The sequence below is a fragment of the Tinamus guttatus genome, unplaced genomic scaffold, assembly GCF_059628265.1.
Source record: "Tinamus guttatus ecotype Peru unplaced genomic scaffold, ASM5962826v1 Tinamus_guttatus_pri_ptg000004l, whole genome shotgun sequence".
Taxonomy (NCBI): Eukaryota; Metazoa; Chordata; class Aves; order Tinamiformes; family Tinamidae; genus Tinamus; species Tinamus guttatus.
Window position 1 is genome coordinate 6,629,536 of NW_028288538.1, and position 20,864 is coordinate 6,650,399.

Sequence of the window (20,864 nt, forward strand, 5' to 3'; positions counted from 1 at the left end):
GGACAGAGTCCTAGATGATGTTCGCCGTTTAATCCAGCCGAGTGATGTGATAGGCAGAACCGTTTTTGATTTAGATGAGCCCAGGTGGGTCATCTCGATTGAGTTCTGTAACTGGGGGCACTACTGATGCTGGGTCACATAGCAAGCTCACTGCACAATTCACTTGGTTCAGCTCGGATGAAGGAATAGAAGTAGTAGTGTAGGAGATAAAGTTTAATAGGGAAAATATGCTGCAGAGGTAGTTCCTGGTACGTGACTCTGGGAAAGGATTTGTTTGGGGAATGGACAGAGCAAGAGATTCTCCAAACTTTTTAAAGGATCAAGAAAATACACACATCCAAAGGCTTGTATTGTGTCCCTGGGTATGTCTATGCTGTGGGCAATGGTTTGGGGTAGAGACATAGGCTCGCACTGAAGGGTGTAGCTATGAATCCAGACAGTCTCTCCGCATCTGAGGTGGACCATGGGGTTGACAGATTTTCTGTTGAGAGTGAGCTTGAGTGTCTGTACTGCTCAGTGTGGCAGATTGTAGATGTACTGTGCAAGGCATTGAACTTAAAACACACTTCTGAAAACATACAGGCAGACCTGTGAACTGTGACAGGCACTCACATATGGCCAGTAATTCTGGGCCTTGAGAAAATGTAGCAGAAGGCAGTTGAGAAAGGCACAAAGCTGAAGAAACTGCAGATAGAGGAAGGATAAATGACTTGGAGAACTTTCTCTTAGGAAAATGGAGGGGAGTTTGAGGTAGGAGAGAGTTGTAAAGTTATTAAAGATGAATTTAAGGATTTTTAAGCTTTAGAAAAGAGTAGCAATATACACGTGGAAGGAGTAAACAGACAGCTTGTGTAGAACTGCCTATTTAATAAACTAACAGGAATATATTAATGGGGAAGGTAACTTGGATAAAGAATGTAACTAAAAATTGGGACAAAATGGATTACTGGGAAAGGAAAAGGAGGTTTAGAATCTTCAAGCAATAGTAGAGAACGCTGCTGTTTTGGGTAGAAAGATTATGGATTTGTTTTCCTCTTCCTACATCTCACAGTTTTGCTCATAAAAAGCTTATGGAAAGCTATAGTAAGTTCTACCAGTTGCCAGAGAGGACTTATCTTTAAAGTGTCCTATTATAGATATCCTTGCTTTGATTTACTGTAGTCACTCAAGCCCGGGTGCTCCAGACTGCCTGACATTCTTCTCCAAGTTTGAATCAGGAAACCTTCGCAAAGCCATCCAAGTGCGTGAGTAAGTACCCCTGGTTAGTATTGTCCTGCTAGCCTCGTGTCTGTGTCCATCATGAAATGCTGGCTGCCTGCTGGGTTCTAAAGTGGTCAGACAGAAAATCGGGTTTTAAGCAACTTAGCTTCTAATGCCTGCCAGCAGTGGATGTCATGGAGGTAACAGGAGGGAGAAAATAGCAGATAATTCTGATATGATACATGCAGTGTGAGTATTTGTTGATGGGTTTGGGTGCTGCTAGTTTGATGACATGCTTTAACTCTTACAGGATATTAAAGATTTTGATTGCACAACCTGCTTTCCTCAGCAGGTTCAGTGGCAGACTGGTCTGGAATTCATGGCCACTGTTTTTCTCTCTTGTTTAACAGGTTTGAGTATGACTTAATTATGAATGCAGATGTGAACAGTAGCCAGCATCACCAGTGGTTCTACTTTGAAGTCCGTGACATGAAGTTAGCAGTTCCGTATCGCTTCAACATTATCAACTGTGAGAAGTTCAATAGCCAGTTTAATTATGGTATGAGACTTTGGGGAATTGGGATTGTCTTCTATTCATTAGAATATCTTTTTAATGTCATAAAGTTTGTATATTCACAAGTCTCTCAAATGTGGGGAGACTCTTAAGTTTCATTTTGTCTGCCCTGAAATCAACTGAAAGAATTACTTGAAATTTGTCAAAGGATTCCCTGTTCTCTGGAGGAATGGGCTTAGTGTTGAGTCCCAGAAGAGGATCTGTGGGAACAAGATCACTGTTCAGTAATTAGAGACCAGGACTTTGAACAAATAGCACTGGGGTTTTGAGAGGAAAGGAAGAGAGTTTGTTGGGATTGAATTAGCAACATGAGATTGGAGAAGTCTTCAAAAATTTAAATAAGTGTGCATCATTCTCAAATATCCATGATTTATCAGTTTATCAGTAATACTTCTCTGCCTCTAGAATTGCTCTGACTTATGGTGATATTATTGATTAAAAAAAAAATCAATACCTAGCTGTGTTTGAGCTCCTGCCACAATCTGTAGTTTAGGAGGAAGGCTGCATTGCTCAGAAACAGGCAGGGCAAATCCCAGCTTTCAACATCCATTTTAGAACAAAAGTGATTTCTTCCGCATGGAAACTGTGGGTTGAATTCCTAGCTAGCATATGATATTCTTTTTTCTTGTATTTGTTTCCATGGAGCTTTGTTAATTTACACCAGCTCAAGACCTGACACAGAATGCTTAATAAGCCCCTAATATCAGACTTTGCATTCCTCTGAAGCCCTGTGGATACAGCCTTTGACATCACCACGGGAACTCTCTCAGGATCAATGTACCTAAAACAAATAGCGCTAGGAGCTAGAATGATTTGTCACTTGTATTTGTGAAACTGGCTGGGTAAGTGGCAAAATGAATTATAATGCATTTGCTCTTTAGCCCTAAGGGCTGGAGTTCAAGTACTCATATAGATCCCAAATGAAAATGAATTTTTTGTTCTCATCATATTCTGCTCCCCTGAATTACCAAACAATTCGGTGTGGCTGTGTCTGGTGGCAGCCTGAAGGCGAGATGCATTGAATTCTTCCCATTGCAAATCCCACTGAAACCTCTGATAACAGCCACCAGTAGCTTCATAGCTAGAGATTCTGACTATTATTGGTGGAAAGTTGCTTGTTGCCTACTGTTTTGACTGTTGTCATCATTTATCACCTTATTTTGTAAGCCTGAAATTGGACATGACTCACATCTTCAAGCATGTAATGAAAAATATATATTTGGAAGAAAAATGTGAAAATAGCATTCGATATGAGGAAGCTAAGCAAGGACTTGCTTTTATATGGCTATTAAGGCATTTTTTCTCTGGGTTGCTTCTGCTGCGGAGTGAGGCTTGCTACCCCTTCTAGCACATGCATAACATTTACACAGACTGTGGATGAGAGATGCTGTTTATTTATTATATTTCCTTTGTACTTTCCTGGGCCAATGTCTGTGCCATGATACTAGAAGTTTCCAACCCTGATATAGTGCCAAAGTGCCAAGGGTGGTAATAATTACAGCTCATGTTCACCATTGTGTTTGAATTTTCCCTTTCCTTTGCTTTTGGTTAGTTGGCACTGTGTAATTTTCACATCACCAAAAGGACGTGTCATGGAACAGTCATGACAAGCAGCAGAGCAAGTCAGGAAGTAAAACTCCCACCTCTATCCTTCCTTTTATTTATTTTATTTTTTTTTCCGACAGCTCAGTCTACCGTAGAAAATCCTGAGATTTTGCCAGAAGCTTGACTTGTTTGTTTTCTAAAACTGAATGTTGCCATGGGGAAAAAGGAAAGAAAAAAATGTGATTTCTTGAATTGAATGGAGATGGCAGAGCAACATCAACCATAGCTCTGAGGCAGTGCATTGTATGTGTTCTTGTGCTGCAGCTTATGGAGAAGGGCAAGTGCTGAAATTTTGGATGTTAAGAACATTATAGACCTTGAGCCGCATGTCCCTCTTGTCTGATGAATTGGGCTTCTGGGAAGGTTTGTGTCTCTCATAATTCACCGTGGCCTTTGTTCTGGAATCTGATGCATAATCACTTCTTGTATGTAGCTCGTGTCTCTGGTTCATGAAGCAGCAAGAGAGGTTATTGCTAGCTCTAGGCTAGCTGGTGCTTGAAATGCCTTTCCCTTCACCTTTGGCTGTGATGCAGGGTAGTACTGAGTCTGCTGGCACGTCTGCCAGCTCTTAAAGGGTTGGAGAGTTTTAGTAGAGGAACCAAAAGAGGAAGGGACATCAAATATGTCATCAGGATTAATGATGTTCATGATTTTCGAGAATCACCTCCTCTAGGCTCCAAGATGAATCTAATGAAGAGCAACAAGAAGAGCTTCTACATGATATCAATGACAAAAGGAAGGCTAAGGAAAATGTGTCCAGCAACGGTCCATAAAGGGATAGAAGTGTCTGTTTTATGAGGAGAGGTTGAGAGAGCTGGAAATCTTTAGCCTGGAGAAGAGAAAGCTCAAAAAGGATCTTATCAATGTGCATGACTACTTGAATGGAAGGAATAAAGAAGACAGACCCAAACTCTTTTTGGTGGTATCCAGTGAAAGGAGAAGACAACAAGCATAAATTAAAATACAGGGAATAGCATTTAAACATCAGGAAAAGAAAGTATTTAGTAGCAGGGTAGCCGAACACCGGAGCTGGTTGCCCAGCAAAGTGGAGTCACCATCTTTGGAAATACTCAAAATGTGACTGGAATGGACCTCAGCAGCTTGCTCTAGTTGATGCAGCCTTGAGCAGGGGGTTGGTCTAAACGAATTCCAGAGATACACCTAACCATCTAACCTCAATGATTCTGTGACACCTGTGCCACTCTGCAGCTTGGCCTTCAGGTTGTGGAGGCACCATGGAAAGGATTTACTGAGCAGCTTGGAGGAAGCTGTTAAATTGAAATGGGTGAAGTAGAGAGAAGTGCAGGGAGGATGGAACTATAGGAAATCAATGTATATGTGGGGTAGGAGAGCAGCAGGTGTATAGAGCAACAGAACTTGATAGAACAACTGCCTGCAAATGGGCTGGCTTCATGTAACTGTGAATAATGTGTGCACAGTACAGATTAGAGAGAAAACCTCATAGCTTAGGGCATGAAATGGTAATATTTTGGAGGTCAGGAAGAAGTCACCTACCAGTATTATATGGTACAAAGACAGATACTGTCTTTATCAGCATTTGTAGCACAACCAGTATTATTTAGGTCTCATAGCAAGTTTTAAGCCTTCTTTTAAGACATTTAGTTTTACTTGCTGTTTTTTAAAATGAATGATACAGGGTGCACCACAGTTTTCTAATGTTATGGTAGAGTTAAAGATTCAATAATGATATGGCCAAGGGTAAAATACTGGACAAACCAGATTATTGATCTGTTTGGTATGTTGATTCGTGTTTTTCTCTTATTTCCCTTTCTCTGTCTGTTTATTTGGAGAGCTGCTTGCAGTCCTTCTCTGCAGAAGCCAATAGGATAATATATTTTCTAATGATCTTGATCCAGCTTGCTTCCTTTGGCCATGTTTTTTTTATGCAGACATGGCTTCAATAGAACTAAGCATGGGACTGTAGGGAAATGTATTTACTTTGCATAAGCTGTCAGCAGAGAGAGTGCAGACAAAATAATAATGCCTCTCGCATTTCCCGCCCTCCCTTTTCCCACCCATGCCTTTTCCAGCAGGGAAAATTACTTGTCACTTAAAACTGTCTTGTTTTGTGTAGGAATGCAGCTGGTCATGTATTCAGTGAAGGAAGCTCTCCAGGGCAGACCTTGCTGGCTTCGGGTGGGCTCTGATATCAGCTACTACAAGTAAGTGCATCTTTTGGGAATAATTTGTGGCTTCCCTTTCCCCTGTTCCCTTGTAGTTGTCTATATTGATGTTGTCAAGTTTTGATCACCACTACTGCTACCTGTTTCAAATGTTTCTAAATTGATGCTAGTCCAATGTGCAACTTGAGGAAACAGGCACAGGTGAAATCTTTATATTAGGCACCTGGGGAGAAATAGGGCAAGTGCAGAATTCTCTTCCCTAGAGAGGAGGAAAGGGAAACAACTGGGGATGCTTGAACCTTGCTACAGCTGGGACTGTGAGGAAGTTTTAAAGATATTGTAGGTGTTTCCCTCTCCAGGGAAAAGTGAGATGGATGGAGTTACTGTATTCCTTCCGCACGCACCAACCTTTATAAGAGATGTAGGAACTGAATACATGAAACAGAAAATGACATTAATTGGCTGAACTCCTAAGTAGTAATCTCATGGCAGAGTTTAGCTTTTCTGCCATGGTAAACAATAGTCCTTTCTTCACAAGGTCAGGTAGTAATGCTGGTCTTAGAACTGAAGTTAAAGTAATGGCCTTTATTCTTAGGAGAAATTGTGCTTTTGTTGAAGTTCACAGTTTTACTGTTAAGGTTCAGAGCTGGCTGTATTCAGCAGTGGATTTGATGAGACAATAAACCCAAACAGTGACAGTGGGCTGCCTTTCAGAAGTAGTAGAATTTCGAAGTTGAGTTTTAAGAAATTCCAATCCAGCCCAAATCTCTCTAGCAATCTCTTTTGGAGGTCTGGGGCTGAAAGTATCCTCTTTCCACCTGTCATCTTGCCTGTAACAATTCAAATAACAATTTTATGTTGTCCTCCAAGTACTCTTCACCAACCCTTATTCACCTGACCTTTTCCTCTGGATCTGTTCTGCTTTCCTGCTGTGGTGCAGGGGCTTCCCTTTGCATGCCCATGGCCTTTGGCTTCTGTGACTATAGGTTTCTGAGTCCAAGAGGTAGGCACCAGTAGGCAGGCTGGGCAAACCTGATGTGCTGATTACTGCAGCAGTGACTCCTCCTGCCATTAATAAGGTAGTTATTGTGCAGCGATTAAATAAATTACTTTTGTGATTGAGCCACGATTGTACAATTAAGCCCCTAATCAGATTCTTGTTCAGAGTATGTAAGAGAGTGGAGTTGTATTGATTTGGAATATTTGGTGTTTTATAATTATACATTGAATTACATGTCGATATGTGCATCTAGAATAACTGCCTGTTATCCTAAGGATATCAAGGATTTGACAAATCTTAAGAAAACCTCATCTAATTCCTTTTACAAGGAGGTGATGATAAACTTGGAAAGAGAGTGATATACTTGCAAAAATAAGGAGAAAGTCAAAGATGCCCTTAATTACTTCTGCTCCACAGCTCTGACTGAAAGCAACCTCTGAGCTGAAGGACAGTGGGAGGAAGGGCACGCTCACAGATGTCTGGGTGATGCACGTTCCCTCATCTTTGCTGACATCCATCTTCTCTGAAGATGGGATAGTTCACTCATAAAGATGAATGTTGTGGCACAGCTCTGTCACCGGGTACCTTTCCCATATGTCTCAGAACACACTTTTTATGCTAGGGAGAATATTAGCAGCGCTCTTGTCAAAAGAAAGCTGAGTGACACTTCTGCTCTATTTTATGGCCTCCTCATGAAGTGACAGGATACACCCATGACAAACAGAGTTGCGGTAACTATAAGATCATCTAATTTGCTTGCTATCTTGGCAGCTTTTATGCACTGAACAATTTTCCTTTCCAGCAAATTATTTAAGGGACAATGTCAGCTGAACTTGTGAGACTGTGCTTTCTCCTTTGATTTCATGACTCATTCTAAGCATATTATCTAACCTCTGACTTTTCCAGGCAATAATCAGTTCATAGACAGTAAAGAGGTACATGGAGTGTTTTGTTCTCACATGAAGACATGGCTATTTGGTGCTGTCAGAACTGGGCCTTCTCTTTTCAGGAGCTTTATGATCATATTAGAAGAAATTATCACAGTGAGCATTAGCAGGCCACCTAGCTGATTCCTACGAGGGAAGTCAATCTGAAATGTGCTGGAAAATGGTCTCTCACTACTCAGTTCTAATGATATGTACAAAACAGGGCTGGGACCTTTACAATATGAATATAGGCATTAATAGGCTATATTTATGTGAGCATATGCTGTTTTGAATGGGATTCTGACTATGACTAACATAGATCTGACTATTGGAAGAGTTCTATTATATTTTTGCCAGCCTGCAACATGGCAGACCCCAAAATAAAACTCAATTTAGTCGTGCCCATAAATTGTTAAATAATGCTTGTGTCTGCTATAAAACAACACATTGCTAAAGTGTATTGCAATACTAGCCATGCTTAGAGATGTAAGAGGATCAGGGCATGTTGTAAAACAAGGACATCAGTCACCACATAGCAGGAATATTTTGGATGAAGGGAATGCATCATCGTTAGAAAGAAGTGAAAAAATAGTTTACTTTAAATTTAAAATCTTTTCAAATGGCCTTGAAGTCTGTGATACAGATATATTCCTCTGCCACTTTAGTCTAAGTTGATGCTGTGCAATATTCCTTCAATTTCTAGTGCTTTTTATCAAATTAAATGCTGCAGGCAGGAAGTCAAAGCGTAGGGTGAGTGTGACCTGTTGTTCTTGTATGTCTTAGTGATGCTCAATTCCAGAGTTCCAGTCCAGCTCCTTTACTGACTGGCCTGCATGTGCCTTTGGCCAAGGGCTTCCCTTGTCTGTGTCTGTTTTCCCTTTTATATAAGGTGTCTGACTGGCGCCACTTATCAGCCACCCAAAGAACGGGAACAGATAAACGGGAGACAAGTTTTAATTAAATAGTGCTTGAAAATGACTTTTGAGCATGAAAAATTACTGTACAGAGTAAGTGATAAGTGTTACGGTAATTATTATTAATTAACTTTCTATCACACCTATGTTAGAAACACACTACCTGCACATTATGTCTGGTGGAGAGCAGCAAATAAAATGATTTAATTATTGCAGAGAGTGGCTGAAATTTACAGCAAATACAGCTTGTGTGCAGGTAAAAAACATCCCTTGTGCTTTTATTTCCTTCCTAATAAGTAGTGTATTAACTTCTGGAGTGCATGCCAGAGTTTGGGAACATTTTTGAAAAGAGAATGTAAATAAGGTAGTGAGGAGTAGATCTTGGTAGGGTCTTTTTCCTCCCTTGAGAAAGGGATGAAGAAAAGTACTCGCTTGGTGGAGAAACAAAGAGGCAACAGAGCTGTCTTGGGTGACAAGAGCAGAAGGAGAGAGAGGCAAGAAAGGAGAGTGCTGGGATTTAGGTTTCCCTTAAGAATATTTAGAGCTTCTGCATTAAATAGTTGATTGTGAGGAGACCAGTTTTTCTGCTCTTGGAGTACATAATCATTTACACTGCTTGGGCAGGTGTTTTTTTCTTTTTAATGTATAAGTAGAGAATATTGAAGCCTCACAAAGGCACTTATAAACCTACTATTAGGTAGTTTGCTCTAGATTGAGGCAGGTGTCAGGAAGTGCTTCAGAAGTGCAGAAACATCTGTTCAGAGTGGCAATGAGGCTGGTGCTGGAACTGCAGAGGTGCTCAAAACAAGAATGAGATGTCCTGCTAAGCAATGCTGTGCAAGAGCTGTGCATAAGGTCCCTCAGGTTCTTGAGATCAGAGCACTGTCAGGAATAAGGAGCATTCACTGCTAGGGTGGCAAGACCAGAAGTGTCTGGTGGTGTAAAATTTCTGAGTGATTTGGCCATTTAGGCAGGGGAGACTTTTGACTGCAGAATTGCAGATGGTAGAGGGAGAAGCCTTTACTGAAGTATTAGGGTCAGGCAGGGACATGTTCCCAAAAGTGCATGGCAGATGTATAGGCAGTGACTGCCTGCCACACTCACTCCACCCCACACCTCTCACTAGCAACGTGAATTTGGAGGGAGAACCTTGGAATATGTGAGAAAATCACAGCACTTCCTGGTAGTTCTTTGTAAATAAGGTCATCTGACCTTCTAAGGGACACTAGGTACAACAGAGGCTGGGGACATGAATACTTCCCTTATACACTAAACAATAAATGTTTTCTAATTATCCTTCACCATCCAACTTAACAGAAACTAAATCAAATGGCATTGTCCTGACTTAAAAAAAAAAATATTGGACTCAAATTCTGGACCCATTGAAATGCATATGTGATATAAAATAGCTAAATAGATATTTATTTGTGGACTCATGCAGACTATCTCAGTCTCTTTGTTCAACATTAATGCGGTTTATCTGTAAAAGAAATGTTGGGGTGAAGGATCAAGCCAGGCTTCTCCATTTGCCACTGTGACTCAGTGTTCCTTTTCTATCTATTGATACAGTCAATATCATTCATTCTGCATGTTTCCTACTACTAAATTCGGATGAAAAAAAAACAATATTGCATTGTGTCTTCCTTATGAAAAAGAGCTGATTATTTTGGAGAATTTGACAAGAATAATTATCTTTTCTCTCCACCACTTTGAACAGAAATGAACGGCAACAAAATAAACTAGCATTGTAAATTTCAGAGCTGAAGCTGCATCTTTTGGTTGTGTCCTGTATTTTGCATTTTAATGCAACATTGATGATAACATTTGTCAAAGAAACCTCACAGTCCTTGAGAATCAGAAGCTTTGGCAACAGCATAATTGGTGCAACGTGGGAAAAATATTGTTTGAAATGTACTTATGGATGCAATTTGCTGTGCAGATTCTCTCCAAAGTGCACGAATTGTATCTTCATCTCTGCTAAAAGAACTTTCTTGCTTATCCTGAAGTCATCTCTTCATCAGAGTAAATGTCTTGCAGGAGATCCTGTCCTGAAACTAGATGGAGAAAATCACTTTAGGATTTCTCTGGTTTTAATGAAAGGATGTGAGGACCTTGAGTGCACTGATAGGACTTAGTGGCCCTGAACAGCCTTACCAGGGGTCACCATCCAGCTGCTCTACCCACGGGACCAAAACCGTGTTGGAGCTCAGGCTCTGGCTGTGCTGCGTGGTAGGACGGCCTGCCTTCCATCTCGGTCACAGCTGTACTGTGATCCCAGTGAGCAGGACCCTGGCCTGGGCTGACCTCAGCTCTGCCGCACCACCGTGGACATCCCGCATGACCTGGCTCTTGGATGAACCTGACTGCTGTCCCCATGCCTGCCCTGCTCAAGGCTCTGCCCACAGACGGCAATATTGTCCTTGGCTTCTTGTCCCTCAGGGAGCAGCTGGTCCTTGCTACTCCTTGACCGAGAGGAGGAGATTTTGATTAGCTTGTGGCCTGCTGGACATCAGAAGCAATACAGCAATGCTAGTTTAAATACGTCTGTATCACAGAATGTGAACTAGCCTTAGTCAGCTTCTTTCTTATTTGCACTTTTACCAAATTGGACTTACTTTCACATGAGAGTGCTCCCATCTGTCTGCAACGTGTGGCTAGCTGGGTTTGACCATGGCCAGTACCGCCACACGCGGCACTGCCTCTTGAGGCCCTGCTCTCTGCTGGTCTTTACTGACTACTGAAGGCATCCCAAGACATCCACAGATCTGCCTTTGCTCAGCGGAACATCATGGTCGAGCACCTCTCTGTGCTGGCACCGCAGTTTCTCTAACCTTCCTTCTTCTACAGGTGCACTCCTGTGGCACTGACTGTTGTTTAGCACAGGTACGTTTTGTACCTGCCTGTTGCTGGGATCAGATTGACTGTACTTGCATGGGGTATCGAGGTGGATACTTCTCTGAATGTGTAGTTCTTTCATGACTTCTTCAAATGTGCACCCAAAAGTGACAGTCTCTTCCCTCTCTCTCTCTTCCTTCAGAAACCACTACCGCAGCTGTGCTGCTGCAGCAGGAGGCATGAGGAGAAAACCCTACTACACACTCGCCTTCAGTATCACGTTCCCTCATGAAGATGATGTCTGCTATCTGGCCTACCATTACCCCTACACCTACTCCACGATGATGGTAATGCTGATATATGCATCTAGATAAGCTAAGGGGCCTGGCAGATTGGAACTGCCATGAGTAGATTCTGAGATAGCATCAAGGCCTGTTCTCAAAGGCTGTTAATTCATTACTCTGATGCTTTCATTATTTTGTTTGCAACCACAACCCTCTGTCAACTACTGGAGCCCAGAATGTGTCAGTAGAAAAGAAATTTCTGTATGCAATAAGCTAGGACACAAGATATTAGTGCTTATACTAGTCCTCAGATGAGGCAAAGCAAACATCTCCATTTCCTGAGCTACAGGAAAGGGTGAGAGGTAGCAGGATAGTGCTAATGGCAAGTTAGAAGTGAAGGCCACTTCTCTTCTTGTCAGAGCAAAGCAGCTCTGCTGACCCAGCTGCACCCCACAATACTGCAGTGCTCGCCCTCAGCTGGGTGGGATTTGTCTGTTGCTTTGCCCAGTTCCAGTTTGCTCAGTCTTCTTTTAAAAAAAATCCATTGGCAGTCCTTTCATTCTGGGCAATAAATGCATAGATGGACTGGTGAAATTTAAGTGTTTAACTTTTACCAGGTTGGTACCAGTTTGTTGTTATCAGATGTGAAAGAATATGCTATATTATTGTTATATAACAAATATAAACAAAATGCTCTCTCTCACTTACTAGCCATGCTGCTCTGTATATGGCCAGCATAGTTTGAGTTAGATTCATTCCCATGTGAGCAATAAACTCTTGTTAACCGCTTTGCATCCCATTATGGATGTCCAAAGAAACTATTTTCAATATGTGAGATATGACCAGTCAAGCCCTCACAGCCCACACTATGCCTGCCAGCTCACTTATCATTGGGTTTATGGGTATCAGTTCTGCTTTGGATCAATGCAGAAGAAAGAGGGAGAGTGCACTCCAACAGTACGATCTGACCTATAGTCTTGAAGGCACATATATACTGCAGTCATCGGGGGAAAAAAAAATGTGATACTGAAGAATGGTGGTGAATCAGTCCACTGAATACTTTATTACTGAGGTGCAGAGCCTCATCATTATTTTACTGTTATTGATTTCTACCTTCCACTGGCACAAAGACAAGAGAGATTTGGAAAGTTTGTATGCTCTGGGAATCTCTGAATATCTCACTTGCTGCTGAATGAATAGAATTGAAATGAAAAAGATGTTATTTCGAGATTTTCAGGGCCAAATCTTGAAGTATTTCATTGCCTCTTCAAATAAAGCGCTTGTTGAAGTTAAAGGGAATTTTGCCCAAGAAAAAGTGTAAATGAGCTCAAACTCAGTAAAAAAAACCCACAAAATTTAGTAAATAGGAATTAGGGATGTAAAAGATTGATAGATTGTCCTGTCCAGCAATTTGGCCAAAGCAAAACTGTTGCACAATGTTTGTCTCTAATATATTTAAAAAGCTATTTTGCTCCGAGTAATTTAAAATGTCTTGAGTGATGGGATTTACACAATTTTCTCGTTACTTTAATTTCCACAGTGAATAAGCTAAATCAAGTTTGTGCACCAGTAAGTTTCATTTTAAAGAATTTGTCCATTTTGAAGTGTGTAGATTCTGCATATTAGTATTAAATTAAAAGTGATTAGAAACCTAAGGGCTTAATTAGCAAATAGTGCTTTGGGGAAGAAGATAAACTTGTATATGGAGTTAGTAACTTGGAAGTGTTTTTAAATATCATATATATTTAATAGTTACAGACATTTACAGCAAACACATTGAGGAGTACTGTTTGAGCTTGATGCACTCTGCAGTTCATTACTTCTTGTCCATTAGTAATTACATTTATTTTATGAACAGTAATCTGTTTATTTTTACATTAAAATGTTAATTGTTTGGACATGAAGCTGAAATCTCTATGGTAGCTACATCCAATTATGTTTCGCTGGTTAGCAGGAACATAAGTAATTGATTATATTGAGCCCTCTGTATTTGCACAAGATCATTAGATGGGTCTAATAATTGAATTCACTTTATAGATCAGTATGTTAATTGTTTTGTGGCACAGACACTATAAATTTCTGTCCCGTGTGTGCTTTCAAGTGAATACTGCAAAAGAAGGCTGAAAGAAAGGTAAACTCCAAGGTCTTGGAGTCTAAACTCCAAGAATGCCTGGTTGCTTAAGCACTGAGTGAAATTTAGTCTTGTAAATGCAAAAAACAACTGTGTGAGGATTGTTTGGTGAAATAAACTGGAGTGTTTTAGTCAAAGACCTGTTAGGACAAGTGTGCATAAGGTAATAAATCTATTTCTAGCAATCTGGAGGCAAGCAGTGCTCCCCGATGCTTAGCAGCAGCCTGCAGAGGGATTATGTGCGGTATCGTTGCCACTTGCAACTACAGCGTAAACGGGGAGAGCAGCAGGACCGCACGTCCTCTGCTGTGTGGGTGGCAAGTGCCTATGTGTCTAATGAGGCGATCACAACTAGTGCCAAAAAGACCTTTTTTTTTTTTATAGTTGCCAGTTCTTTTTCTCAAATTCCTCAAGAAGCTTTTGGACTTAAGAATTATTTAAAACCAACTTTGGAAGAAAAAATCCGCTTTTTAAATAACTTCCTGGAAAGTTACTTTACCACTAACTTTACAAAATGTTGTTTTGATGTAAACTTTTTGGCTGTCTGTGGTGTAGAATTGTTCCTAAGTTTTGCTGGCATATGCTTTACAGAGAGTCAGTAAGAAGTCTGAAAAATGACTAGTTTCTCATGTTTTATTACACAGTCTTATTAAAATTAGAAGAACAGGTAGTTTTCTTCTGGACTTCATGTATGCATATAATTCTTTAGCTAAATAGTAAGGAACTATTCAGGTAAAGTAATGTTTAAGTGATGGTCCTGAGCTGTTTCAGAGAATTGGGACATACTCTGAACAGTCTGATTTGTTTGTTTGTTTGTTTGTTTGTTTGTTTTGCGTATTTGCAGTATATAAAAGGATACAGTGGAAGCTGGCAGAAGAGAAGGCTGGAAACGTGGGAGGAAATAATATTAGTACCAATAATGATATTCAACCAGTGGAATAAAATGAGGTTTTATAGGCCATAAACTCACTTGTGAATCTATTTCCTTGCTTTTTTCTCAGTCGCATCTTGACATCCTGGAACAAAGCAGGAACCCCAGGAAGGTTTACTGGAGGCAGCAGACGCTCTGCCAGACGCTGGGAGGAAATCCATGCCCGTTGCTCACAATCACTGCCATGCCAGAGTCTAAAAAAAGAGATGACTTGGAGCAATTCCGTAAGTATCCAAGTGAAGCATAAGAACAAGTTGATGGCAACTTGCGGTCATGTCAGAAGTTTGCAGTGAACCTATTCTGTGGACAAATAGATTTTACTGCCTTCCTTATTTTCAAAGAGAAATCTGAAAATGGGGCATAGCTTATTACAACTCTTTTTAAGTGACAGATTTACATGGGGAGTGTGGAGAGCTGAAGCCCTTTTTTTTCTTCAAGATTTTCTTTAACAATCTGAAACAATTACAAAGTTCAACACCAAATAACTCCAAAAGCAGGAAACTGTGCTCAAATAACTGGCTCAACAAGCAGGTTGAATTGTTTTGTTTTCTTTCCAAATTGAAATGATCTATTTCTTTTGAAGTTTCAAACTTGCCAAAAAAGTGCAAGATCACTGTTTTCCCAGCTGTGGTGGTAATGTCCACCAGCCTGGCCAAATTCCAGTTCTTGTCATTCTATTAAGCCTCATCCAATTAGCATAATCATCCTTATCTTATATCTTTTTATTATAATAGTCAGTTTTAATTCAGGGAATTTTTACCCCATTTTTAGCACATTTCTGAGCATGAACATGGTATTCTAGGGTGAAATTCTAAACCAAGATCACCGAAAGTGCGAAGGACGGTCTACCGGGAAATTCTTGAAGTGCTGGCGCAGAAATAGTTTTAATGTTAGAAACTGGAGGCAGTGTCAGACAGAGAAAACTGTATTGCTGGTGTTTTTATTAGTATTGTTTATATTATAGTAGCTCATAGAGAACACGATTAAGGGTTTGATGGTGGTGGGTGCTGTCTGTGCCTGAAAAGGAGAGAGAATTCCTGCCATTAAGCACTTTAGATCCATGCTAATGATGACATAGAATGGAAAATCAAAGCACTAGTGACTGGGAACTGTGGTGAGGATGGGTGGTTATATAAAATGCCTGTGGCACACTCCAGACGATCTCCTGGTTAGATGCCAGCTTTCAGCAATAGGTTTTTAAACCTCGTGACAGAGGTGGATCCTAACAGGGCAGCTGAAATACAGCAGAGGCAAGCTGGACTGTTATATTCTGGTGCTGGAGCCATCTAAAAGAGAATGAAGTCAACAAGTTTTTCTGCCCAAATGAATGCTTTTTTCCAATGAGACTACAAACTGAAAGCTAAGATAATGACTGTATTTATTAGAGCAAGGTCTTGCAATGTGGTGATTGTGCTAACCACTGGATTAAGTACCTTTGTTGGTTTTGATGGAACTTTCTGAAAGGCCTCCCTTTTTGACAAGGAAAGCAAAAGCTGATTTTGAAGTCTTCAGCATTTTTTTTGCAAAGCAGCTGCCTTTGCTTTCTGACTGATGCTACAGCATGATTTGGAACTTGTAAAGGAAATTATTGAGGCACTGAAGCACCATACAACTGTAATAAACCAGGTCTGCAGACATGCAGACCCAGTTATCAGAATAAAAATTCTGCAAGAAAATACAGCCTCTGCCAATGGAACTAAAACTGGAAGAATTAAGATATTTTGACCTTTGGCATAAGCCACAAGAGGAAAACATAATCACATAGGCTAATAACGGGCTAGACTGTACATCATATGAGGCCTTGGGCGTAACCCTGGACTAAGTCTTTCCTGGGTTGAGCGTTATGCAGCAGGGAAGAGTTGGATGGTGTCTGTGCTTGCAGGACTTGAACTGTATACTTAAGTGAGAGAGAGAGAGAGAGAGACATATGGAAATGAGGAGGATGAGGAAATGACAATACAGCACTGACCCGCACAATAGCCTGAGAGTCCTGCTGCTCTTAGGTAGCACCAGGATGTAGATGCGACAGAGTTAGGAGGCATTCAGTACAGATTTGCTGAAAGAACTGTTTGGACAGATTCTTGTTCTAAGTGATTCAGAGTGTTATAATATTCATCATCTGGGCTCAAATCGCAGCTATATGGCCCAAAGTTCTTCTTATTTTTGAGAGACATCCCTCCTGATTTACGATTTTACATAAATTCAGTAGGACCCCACAGTTCTGCCTGAATTTCCATGAAGCCATGGGCAGCTAAGCAGCCTTTTTCTGAAGCTTTGCGATGCAATAAGATTAAGGGCTTTCTAGATCTATCCATGAACCAGTTGAATGCATGCAAAACCCAGCTGCCTGAACTGAAATAGAAATTGTTTGGGGGAAACCGTGCCAACGCAAGGAAACAGAGCCCCGCTCAAGTTTCCCAGACTCTGTGTATGTAAACCCCAGACTCTCAGGTGATGCAGAATGTTTTCTTGTTTTATTGAGTGGAAGAGCAGCAATTCAGCACACACCATGTTTTGTGCTGAGGGGATGGCTCGAGGCAAATCTGAATAATCACGTATGCGCTTGTTTTGTTTAAGCAGTTTAGATAATTACAGCTTTGGGGGATGCACTCAGCCTAATTTGTGATGCTTTGTTTAGCTTTGATCAGCAGTTACTTCTCAGTTCCCTCATCGTCTGTGACGTGCCCTTTTTTGTGGTTTGGCTGATGGAGGGACTTGTTTGTCAACATCTTCCAGGCTAAAAAGCATAACTCAGAAAAGAAAATGTTTAAAGAGCTAAATATGAGGGATCCAAAGGGTGGAGATTTTCCAGGTAATAACTCCTGTTACTTTGTACAGTCTCAGTGTATGGATATTTCAGCTTGAGAAGTGGAGCTGCAGCATTGGAGGACATGGGTAATGAATAAAAGTTGACAACCTTTGTTCTTTCAGTCTACTCCCACAGCTCTGGGCTAGCCACAACTCCTGTGGACTGTGGTCATTTTGCTTTCCTGTCAAATTTATTTCTTCTTTGTACATTCATTAATCTGCACCCTGAGAAATTCTTCAGTAGCACAAAGCGCACAGATGAAATACCTTCTGCAAGGCTGAGGAGCTGTTACACATGATCATACTTAACTGTTCTGAATTGTGCTCCTCCTTCTCCACCCCAGATACCTGGGGAGTGGGAAATAGAGATACCACTGAGGAAGAGGTACTGGGTGAGGAGCATTAGGAGGAGAGCAGGATCAGCCCGGAAGGAGTCACCATGGACGTGCTGATAGAGTGGGAGGGCCTATGGAAAATGAGGCCATGACATCCCCTGTGTCAGCTGTGCTTTATTTTTCCCCTCTCAACTCTTTCAGATTGCTCTTGTCAGGCTTTTGATTAATGTGGCCCAAGGATGGTTAGATTTGTCTGAGTTAAATTTATTAATGTGAGCCATGTTAATAGGAAGCACAAGCCATGCACGCTTCTTGAAACTGCACACTCACTGCATACTGAAGGAAAGAAAAATGGGCTGCTGTATTTCTTCATTATGTCTAGTTTATGTGAGACTTCAATATTCACTTAGGCTTCTTTCTCCTCCTTCTTTCTCTGTCTCCCCTGCATATGATGGTGGTATACTGACTTATTTTTATTAAATGCTCAATTCTGAAACTGATATGAGGAAGGAAAGAAATGAGCCAGGAACTCTTTAGCTTCCTGTGTTTGTATCTCTGTCACACAACATCTCCTTTACAAATACCAAAATATTTTCCATTCAAACTTGATGAGCATCTCTGAAGGCCTGGGGACTGAAATAGAAAGTCAGAGGCTGGAGAGTGGCTCCTGTTGGAGCTCCACAGGTTTGCATAAATAGAAAATTGGAGTCTGTATCCCAGGAGTTACCTTCATTTGTGGTTAGTTTTGCCCTTCCTGCCTTCATATGAAGATGAGTGTCCTGCAAAGAGGGGTGTCTTTTCTTCTCATTCCAACTGCAATATTCCCCGTTGTCTTGTGATAAAGACAAAGCCATTAGTCTCCCCCTCTATCTGTGATATTGGAAACACCAATGACAAGAGGAAGAGACTGTTTTTTGTCTTTTCTTATCTGTCTTCTCCACATTCAGCTTTCCCTCCCTCTTCTTCTCAAACAGTTTCATCCTGCAGATTTGACCTTCCAAATTATGCAGAGCTTTTCCTCAGAGGACCGTAGCTCTTAGAAGTGTATTAAAAAAAGGCAGGTTTCCGCAAGCTCCCTTGAGTGCACTGAGCTTCCACACTGCACCTGCACTGGATATTGAGTCACCACTTGTGAGCCGTGGATAGTGAAAAAAAAAAGCTGGAGACTGAAAGGAAAGAGTGGTTGGAAAGGCATTTACTCTTTGGTGACTTTGCTCCCGGCTATGTTAGCTCTAGCCTTAGACATTGTTGCCTGATGAAAGTTAAAGGGACTTTTCAAGCTAGAGCATTTGCCTGCATCTTTCAGAGTCATCATCATTCTCACTGCTTCTGCATTCACTTGAGAAATTTTCAAATCTTGGTGCCAAATCCCTGATCGTCTTGGGGAAGTTAAAAGGAGCTTGCTGAGCAATGATTTTCTTGAGTTTGCCCCATGTAGTCAACTCAGTGAAGGCAGTGCTAGCAGAAGCACAGCATGCACCTATGTTTAGTAATAGTTTGCAAACCCTTAATTCACAGTTTTATACGTACAAATGTGTAGTATGTGACTCTGCTGTATTAAAACTCCCTGACAGACAGACAGCTTACCACTGCAGTTAATCCACATTCATTAGGAAGATCTGTATTATTCCTGGTTGTTGAATTTATGCTCCTCTTTTTAACAAATATGGACAATGGCAAATTTGGAGCTCGTGACTAATCTCATCATGGTTTCCTACATCTCAGGGTCTTATGCAAGTGCTCTTTCTTATTAATGAGATGTGGATAGCCCTAGCATATAATAAAAGAGTGTGCTCGTCATAGCTGAAACTGTCTTTGACAGTGCAGGAGTCTGTCAGAATTCAGTCTTGTAGACTGAGTTTGCCAGCTTGGCAGGTGGAACAACCCTGTGTTTTCTAGGCAAATTAAATAAACTTGATCCATAGTCTCCCAAGAGACAACGAACATGGCAATGCTCAATGACCCTTACTAGACAAGAGTTGCACTTTAATAAATGATTTTCTGTAGCAGGAACAGCGGATCTATGCCTGCAGTGTTGTAGAACTGGGGCACTGAAATATATAAAACATGAAGGTTTAAGAAGTTCATGCTTATAAGATGCTCAAAGAGGTGATGAAACAGTTCCGCAACACTCTTCCTGTTTAGTCAGAGGTAAATAATGGTTAATTAGGATAGGAAGAAAAATAATAGTCTGAAGTAGTTCCATCATAACCAGTATAAATGTGAAAGAGCATCAGAAATAGAGTGGGTAAAGCAGCATTTCCCAGTGTGCACCATCTTGAACCAAATTAGATGATTTTGCCCGAGCCATATTAAATGATTGGAAAAGCAAAGCTGAAAACAAGTTTGCAGGTTGTTCTGCAGTAAGCAGGAGTCAATAAGACTGTGAAGGACAGTGAAGGAGAACTACCAGCCGACCAGCTCTTGCAGGCCATGGGATGCTGCAGCAAGTAGCAGAACAAATGGATAATTAACTCTTTGAAAAGCTGTAAGTAAATGATCATACATGTGTGATCATAAAATTCTCTTCCAGAAAAGAAAGTGGAGCACCGGTATTTTTTCCATGCAGCAGAAGACTGAAATAAAACTACCAGATACAAAATAACTGGTCAAACAAGGGCAGTTTACACTATATTGTTCTGAGTTCACAGTATTGAGCATCCTTAGGACTGTCTCCTGGGATGTTGGGGTGCGACACCTCTCTTCTTTTCTTAGAATGGGGAAAGGTGATTTCATCTCTGAAGCAACAGGTACTACTCCAGCTGGTGCCAATATGGATGGTTAACTGAAACAAAGGAAAGAATGAAAATTTTAATGGTTTTAGGATTGCATGACAGCATGCCACTGCAGCTGATGAAAGCCAACATGACTGCATTCTTACTTCAAAGGCCTAAGCATAATATATTGCCATGAGGACTAATACTGCATCCACTGAAATCAGGGGGAAAGTTGCCAGTTCCACAGAGCTGAGTGGGGCAGTCGCTGTTTATGGTGTTTCAGAGAAAATAATGGGCAGGTTCTCTTCAAGGATGTGTAACATGTTGGGGCTCCCACTAATAATACTGATGTGGCTGTGTGTTACGAGTGCTTTCCCTGTTCCACACACCTGCTGAGCGTCCTTTCAGCAGTGTGTGCAGCATTACAGAGCTGGATTGTGGGGTTTAAAGTTAAACCCAC

At 41.0% G+C, this 20,864-nt stretch overlaps 2 protein-coding genes across 2 annotated transcripts in view; both read left to right on the forward strand.

Annotated features, from left to right (window-relative positions):
* Positions 1–11,572, forward strand: part of LOC104576097 (AGBL carboxypeptidase 1) — a 58,536-nt gene extending 46,964 nt beyond the window's left edge. Inside the window, exons 11-15 of the mRNA XM_088520844.1 lie at positions 1–84; positions 1,162–1,248; positions 1,611–1,759; positions 5,475–5,562; positions 11,401–11,572. Coding sequence (XP_088376970.1) covers positions 1–84; positions 1,162–1,248; positions 1,611–1,759; positions 5,475–5,562; positions 11,401–11,572 — 580 coding nt within the window. The remainder of the gene's footprint in view (positions 85–1,161; positions 1,249–1,610; positions 1,760–5,474; positions 5,563–11,400) is intronic.
* Positions 11,573–13,822: 2,250 nt separating this feature from the next.
* LOC148596381 (cytosolic carboxypeptidase 4-like) overlaps positions 13,823–20,864 on the forward strand; it is a 182,184-nt gene continuing 175,142 nt past the window's right edge. The window contains exons 1-2 of the mRNA XM_088520853.1: positions 13,823–13,930; positions 14,615–14,768. Coding sequence (XP_088376979.1) covers positions 13,823–13,930; positions 14,615–14,768 — 262 coding nt within the window. The remainder of the gene's footprint in view (positions 13,931–14,614; positions 14,769–20,864) is intronic.